This window comes from Bos javanicus, chromosome 14 (genome assembly GCF_032452875.1).
Source record: "Bos javanicus breed banteng chromosome 14, ARS-OSU_banteng_1.0, whole genome shotgun sequence".
NCBI lineage: Eukaryota > Metazoa > Chordata > Mammalia > Artiodactyla > Bovidae > Bos > Bos javanicus.
Window position 1 is genome coordinate 18,060,892 of NC_083881.1, and position 7,672 is coordinate 18,068,563.

Genomic DNA, 7,672 nt, shown 5'->3' on the forward strand with positions numbered 1-7,672 from the left:
TGTTAACTTTTAAGAAATAAATGTTACTTTAAAAACCTTTTTTATAAAATGTGACAATGTTGGAACAAGTAAGTCATTTCTCTGACCTCCATTTCCTCACCTGTAGAAAGTGACTCACTTTCTCATAGAACTGGTATATAAAGGAATATGAAGATGCATGTTGAATAACTTTTTATGCTGTAATTTGCATGCAAATGATAATGATGGCCAGTTATTATAAAATACTCTCCTTAACCTCAAGGAACTTAGAGCCTAGTTGGAGGAATAGAAACACATATTCAAGAATTTAATAACAATATGAGTTAAATAACACCAGACAGAGATTCCAAAGATGTTGCAAGACAATATGTGATGAATTGCCAAAGAGTAGAAGCTTGAGCAGAGAGAGAAAAGAGATCAGTGTGCACTGGACTCATTAAAGAACAAAGGAAAGATGGCCCAACCACCATGAGCGCTCAGCTACGCATTCAAACTTTGACTCTGTAGAAGTTGAAGTTAGCACACAAATGACAGTAATATCATGCTTTAAAATCAAAATTCTAGGGGACTTCCCAGGTGGTTCAGTGTTAAGAGTACACTTTGCTATGCAGGTTACTTGGGTTCAATCCCTGTATTCCAGGGGTGGAAAAGACCCCCTGGAGAAGGAAATGGCAACCCACTCCAGTATTCCTGCCCGGGAAATCCCATGGACAGAGGAGCCAGGTGGGCTACAGTCCATGGGGGTGCAAAAGAGCTGGACAGGACTGAGCGACTGAGCACACACACACACAAAGCACAGATAGGACTGGGGTATGGAAAAAATGCAAAATGTGCAAGGCATTTCCACTGTGCTCAAGCTACACTTTTTTGTTCCATAGGCACAAACTTTGAAATTACTCCAGACTGCCAGATACTTGGGGAACTTGAGTAGACATCGCCAGTACTAAATCACTGTTTTGAGCCCCTTTTCTTTCTTTCTACCCATAAAGACTTATTTTAAGAGTCCTAACTTCTTTTCCAAAAATCTCTGCAGTGGAGGTGGTCAAATGTACCCGTTACATAACATACGGTGTGCCTGATGGTTAGGGACCAGTATGGGGCACTACAATGCCACATGTGAATCCTCCTGCTGCAGTTTATCATATGTGGTGATATTAGGATAATTGTTTAACCTCTCGGTGACTCAGTTTCTTTTCTGAAAAATATGAGTATAATAGTAATAGTACTTACTGCATAAGGTTCAGTTCAGTTAGGTACAGTTCAGTCACTCAGTTGTGACTGTCCATCAGTCGTGTCCAACTCCGGGAGTTGGTGATGGACAGGGAGGCCTGGCGTGCTGCGACTCATGGGGTCACAGAGTCGGACACGACTGAGCGACTGACCTGAACTGAACTGACATGCATTTGTGGGCTTCCCAGGTGGTGCAGTGGTGAAGGATCCACCTGCCAATGCAGAAGACACAGAAGTCGCACTTTGATCTCTGAATTAGGAAGATCCCCTGGAGGAGGAAATGGCAACTCATTCCAGTGTTATTGCCTGGGAAATCCCATGGACAGAGGAGCCTGGTGGGCTGCAGACCATGGGGTGGCAAAAGAGACACGACTTAGCTTCTGAACAGCAGCAATAGCAGCAAATGTGTTTGCAAATAAACACGTTTTATATCTAATGAAACTGGAGTCCAGAGTAGAGAGATTCTATCCAAGTTCATTGCATAAGAGGTATAAAGCCATGACTCCCAGGTCCCAGAGCACCGCTCTTTCCTCCTCTTCTTTAAAAGAATTTCAGTTTGGAAAACTTGGTAATGAAATTCTTTCGGTAAGATCTAGAAATATATAGCTATTCTCGGTATTCTCGGTACTGGTAAAACTTAGAGATAGACAATGATTATAGTTAGTTTTACCTACTTTTTAGGTACCAGCTGCTTTAAGTTAATGATCTGAAATCTTACACAGTACAAGTTGTCTCCTGTGATACAAATGAATAAAATGAGATTCCACTTTAAGGACCACGTAACTAGAGCTAAAATCCAAATCTTTTCTAATACACCTTCAACGCAGAAAAGAACAAGGAAATGTGGGCCTGTCTGAACTTTTTGGCTTGTTTCTTGTCATCTTTCTTTATCTTAGAAAAGACTTTAAAATTATCTACTTTCGATTTTAAGGATTACTAAAAGAAATAACCTAACTGTTCTACAATTAAACCTACCCAAAGAAGTAAACTGTGGGAAGAGGTAAGAGGCAGAAACTCTGTGGTCTGAAATATGTGTTGCTGCCTTTCTATTTTCTTGCAGGTTTTTATTTACTCTTCGTGGTGGGCTCTGACCTGTTGAGTCACCTTTCTGTTGCCAAATTCAAGAGCCTCCTGCTACAAACATACTTATCTATAAGCCAAAGCTTTTCTCATTCAGTTTAGAGAACCTTATTGACAGCCTTTGTACCAGCTCAATATTCAAGTCGACCTCTCTTTAAGAGAAACTTCAAATTAAATATTTGCTCATTAAATATACTCGGAGAAGGCAATGGCACCCCACTCCAGTACTCTTGCCTGGAAAATCCCACAGATGGAGGAGCCTGGTGGGCTATAGTCCATGGGGTCGCTAAGAGTCGGACACGACTGAAGCAATTTAGCAGCAGCAGCGGCAGCATTAAATATACTAATCCAATCCCCAAATAGGAAAACTTTTGCTGAGTCTATTGGTTTCACTTTCTTTTAATCTTTACACTTTTATATTCTAAACTTTTAGACTTCTTTAATGTTAGATAGTGGATCTAAGTTCAAAATTATGATCAATGTGGTGAACAAGAGAGGGACAGTGGAAACAGAAAGAAGAAGAGGAATAGTCTCCCTCCCTTAGTAAAGTCCTAAACTTAAGGGACATGTGATGATTTGAAAACAAGATAGGAATGAAAAGGGCTATTAAAATGTATCCTTTCTGTGGTTGATTTTGTGGTAACACTGGGAAGAAATTCAGAGCAGGTAATTTAGAATCTTGTGGTCTTGAGTCCTGCAGTCCATGGAGTCGCAAAGAGTCGGACACCACCACCAACAATTTGGAATCTCATCAAATTTATAGTTTATTGGCTCAAAAATCTCAGGTATAATAAGCCCTTCAAGGAGAACAATTTTAGACATTCAAGTTGATAATTAAGATTTAAAGATAATATTAAGACTGCTATCAATCAGACATGGGAAAGTATGGACATCCATATTAAATGAGCTTTGGGTAGTTTATTCTTTCAGCTACATAAGAATGCAAATCAAACAACCCTGGAAGATTTAAATCCTAGTCCCTTCTCTGCAATATCACAAGAACTACTTTTTATATGAGGAAGTATTTCAGAAACCTATGTTAAATTAAATATCTAATCCACTCTATCAGGATAGGAAAGATATAAGATTATTGAGCAGATGCTCAGTCTAGAAATAAATCTAGATGTTAAAAGGTATACAATTGGGAATCCCCTTTAGCTCCTTTCTCACTCTCACTTTCTATAATGGCATTCACTGGGGTTTTCTTGAAGTTTTTGTCTCCTTCGAAAGACTTCTTTGGTTCATTTCGCTGCCCTGGACACCAACTCCGTGCCAATGACTCACATGTTATAACTGCCATTTTTTTTTAAGGTTTTTTTAAATTATTTATTTTTGGCTGGCTGGTTCTTCCCTGCTGCATGCAGGCTTTCCCTTTGCGGCGGGTGGGGGCTACTCTCAAGTCGCAATGCCTGGGCTTCTCACTGCAGCGTCCTCTCTTGTGGTGGATTACAGGCTCTAGACCTGCAAGCTTCAGTAGTTGCTGCTTGTGGGCTCTAGAGCACAGGCTCAGTAGTTGCTAAGCTCACAGGCTTGGTTGCCCTGCGGCACACTGGATCTTCCCAGACCAGGGGTCGAACCAGTGTCCCTGCATTGGCAGGCAGATTCTTAACCACTGGACAGCCAGGCAAGCCCATAACTACCATTTTTGTTCCTGATCTATTTTTTTTTAACTGGACATCTCTACTTAGACATTCCACATTTATCTCAAACTCACTATGCTCTAAGCTATATGCAAACTCTCCTTCTTCCCAACAACTATAGAATCACAAAATTGTAACCATGTCACTATTCTACTTAAAATATTCTTGTGACTTCATATTGCCTTTATAATAAAACACCTAACTCCTTGCTGTAGCCTGTAAGGACCTATATGATCTGACCTCAGCCTGTCTCTCTAAATTCATCTCCTGCTCTTCATTCAAATAAGTTCCTTCCTGCCATACAGGCTTTATCTCTGTTTGCCAACATGCTGAAAACTTTCCTGACTCTAATCTTTGGATTACTCTTCTACTTTGATGATTTTTTGCTTGTTTTGTAATTGGTTAGTCAGAAAAAAATGATAATAATATTAATATTAGTGAAAGGCTCCAGATTGTATAAAGAGCCCTGTGATAAACTGTATACCCTTCTTCTCTCATGCTCATGGTCTATTGTTAAGTTGTGTCTGACTCTTTTTGACCCCATAAACTGTAGCCTGTCAAACTCCTCTGTCCATGGGATTTCCCAGGCAAGAATACTGGAGTTGGCTGCCATTTCCTTCTCCAGGGGATCTTTCTGACCCAAGCACTGAAACTGTGCATTCTGCATTGGCAGGCAGGTTTTCCACCACTAAGCCACCTGGGAAACCCCCTTCTTTTGTGTATACTAAAGCAAAAGTCCTATACATTTTATTTTATATATATTACCCCTATAAATATAAGATGATTTCTTGCTTGAAGTCAGGATTTAAGATGCATCATTATATAATATCTTTCTTTGTCCCTACTAATTGTCTTCACTCTATAAGTCTGCTTTATCTGATATCAATAGTCATGTCAGATGTTTTTAATGTTTATATAATAGACCTTTTTCCATTTTTTTGATTCCTACTTACTCATGTTAAATTTGAAGTGATTTCTCATAGACAGAATGTATTGTTGCTGATTAGTCACTCAGTCATGTCTGACTCTTTTGCAACCCCGTGAACTGTAGCCACCAGGGTCCTCTGTCCATGGGATTTCCCAGGCAAGAACACTGTAATGGGTGGCTATTTCCTTCTCCAGGGAGTCTTCCTGACCCAGGGATGGAACTCAAGTCTGCATTAGCAGGCAGACTTCTTTACCACTGAGTCATCAGGGAAGCCAAGACAGAATATTGTTCGTGTCTTGGCTTAGGCTGCTATAATAGAATACCTTAGACCAGTTGGCTAAAACAGATATTTCTTTCCCTTAGGTCTGAAGGCTGGGAAATCTAAAATTAAGGAGCCCTCAAGTTTGGTTCTTGGTGATGGCCTGCTTTCTGGCTTGCCAATGGATGCTTTCTCTCTGTACCCTCATGCTCTAGTGTCTCTTTTCTTTTAAGGGCACTAATCCTAGCTTGGGGGTCTACCCTCACAACCTCAACTAAATGTAATTATCCTTCAGAGACCCCACTTCCTAATACTATCACATTGAGGGGGATGGTAGAGTGTCAAATATATGAATTTGTTGGGGGGAGCCACAAACGTTCAGTTCATAATAGTTGGATTATGGATTTTTGCTTATTTTTTGTTTCATGGATTGAGAATCTTTTTTCACTTTTATTTTATATTTTATATTGAGGAATAGTTGATTAACAATGTTGTATTAGTTTTAGGTGTGCAACAAAGTGATTGAGTTATGCATCTACATGTATCTATTCTTTTTCAAATTCTTCTCCCATTTAGATTATTACAGAATATTGGGCCTGTTTTGTTTTATACACTCTGCCAACCTCTGTCTTTTTATTGGTCCATTTAGTCTGCTTGCATTTCAAGTAATTAGTGGTATGTTAGGGCTCCTCTGGGTTACAATAACATTATTTAGAATTCTACTTTGATTTATTTAGTGTTTTAAATTATATGATGTTTTACCACTTTCAGAGTAGTAAAATCTTACTTCTATTTTGTTTTCTCTTTATCCCATAAAACTTTAATTGTCTTAGTTTTTTCCTCTGCATGCACTGAACACTGTATTGTATGTTATAATTTTTGCTTTAAGTACCAAATATGATTTAAGAAGCTCAAAATACGAAAGGTAGTTTATTATCTTTCCCTACTTTATCCATGTCTTCTCCTGTCCTTCCTAAAGTTTAAAACCTCTGTGAGCGCCCCCAGCGTCTACCAGAAGCTGAGAGAGCGGCACAGAGACGATGTCTCTGTCCGCATCTTCCAGTACAACCACAGGTTTGCCATATACGGAGAGGACTTTGTCTACTATGACTACAGGAACCCTGTGAACTTACCTGAGAGGATCGCTACACACAGCTTTGACATCGTCGGGGCAGATACCCTCTATCTCTCGGAGGAATGTCTTAGGAAAATGTCGGAAACCATCAAGCTCCTGACCCGGGGAAAGATCCTGCTGTGCACAGGTGCTGTCATGGAGGAGGCGGCAGCAAAGCTCCTTGGAGTGAAGATGTGCAAGTTTATCCCACAACACACTACTCGCACCCTGGGAAATGAGTTTCGCTGTTTCGTGAATTACGACTCCGGGCTGGACCGTGATCTGTCAGTGCAGCTCCCAGTGCAGGAAGGACCCAGGTGACACTTCCTCTCTGAAAAACTACCACCTCCCCAGTCCTCATTTTCGAGGTAAAGACATTATGATTTCCTTAGGATGTCGCTGGAGTCAGGGTGCTTTTGCCGATTGGAGTCTGTGGAATTATATCTGGAAGAACTTTTAGACCTCATCTAGTGGAGAAGGCAATGGCACCCCACTCCAGTACTCTCGCCTGGAAAATCCCATGGACAGAGGAGCCTGGTGGGCTGCAGTCCATGGGGTCGCTAAGAGTCGGACACGACTGAGCGACTTCACTCTCACTTTTCTCTTTCACGCATTGGAGAAGGAAATGGCAACCCACTCCAGTGTTCTTAACTGGAGAATCCCAGGGACAGGGGAGCCTGGTGGGCTGCCTTCTATGGGGTCTCACAGAGTCGGACACGACTGAAGTGACTTAGCAGTAGCAGCAGTTATTTTTTTCTTTCTCTTTGGAAAGCTTCCTTTAGCCATTCTTTCTGTTGGGTCTGCTAGCAACAAATACTCTTAGTTTTCCGTTATCTGGTAGTCCTCCCCATCCTCCACTGCACTTTATACTTAAAGTACAGTCTCACTGAATATAGGATTCAGTTTTGACAATTATTAAAAAAAAATGTCATTCCCTTCTGCCATAGTGACTTCAGATGAAAAAAAATCTATGGATTTGAATTGATGTCCCCCTACATATAAGCATCATTTTTTCCTGGCTACTTTCCAGAGGTTTTCTTCGTTTTTATTTATTTACTTACTCGGCTGCACTGAGCCTTTGTTGTGGTACATGGGCTCTTCCTTGCGGTGTACAGGGGCTTTCTCTGGTTGTGACACACTGGCTTAGTTGTCTTGCTGCATGCAGGATCTTAGTTTCTCAACCAGGGATAGAATTTGTGTCCTCTGCATTGGAAGACAGATTCTTAATCCCTGGACCTCCAGGGAAGTCCCTCAAAAGTTTTGATTTGTCTTTTTTTGAAGTTTAATTGTGGTAAGTCTCAGTGAGGAATTCTTTGAGCCTATCTTATTTGTAGGTAGCTCATCTTTTTTAATCTGCAGATTTGTGGGGTTTTATTTGCCAAATTTGGGAAGTTTTCAGTCATTCTTCAAATGAATTTTCAGCCCCACATTCTTATTTATCT

General features: G+C 40.6%; 1 protein-coding gene across 1 annotated transcript; it reads left to right on the plus strand.

Moving 5' to 3' along the window:
• Window positions 1-1,707: 1,707 nt before the first annotated feature.
• LOC133260165 (EEF1A lysine methyltransferase 1-like) lies at window positions 1,708-6,638 on the plus strand. The gene is made up of 2 exons (XM_061438365.1): window positions 1,708-1,794; window positions 6,096-6,638. The coding sequence occupies exons 1-2, from the start codon at window positions 1,708-1,710 to the stop codon at window positions 6,549-6,551; spliced, it is 543 nt and encodes a 180-aa protein (XP_061294349.1). The 3' UTR covers window positions 6,552-6,638.
• Window positions 6,639-7,672: the final 1,034 nt, after the last annotated feature.

Coding starts and splice junctions, on each gene's coding strand:
- LOC133260165 (XM_061438365.1), top strand. CDS start 1,708: ATGACTCCCAGGTCCCAGAGCACCGCTCTTTCCTCCTCTTCTTTAAAA. Junction 1,795..6,095: donor TTGGTAATGAAATTCTTTCG/GTAAGATCTAGA, acceptor TCCTTCCTAAAG/TTTAAAACCTCTGTGAGCGC.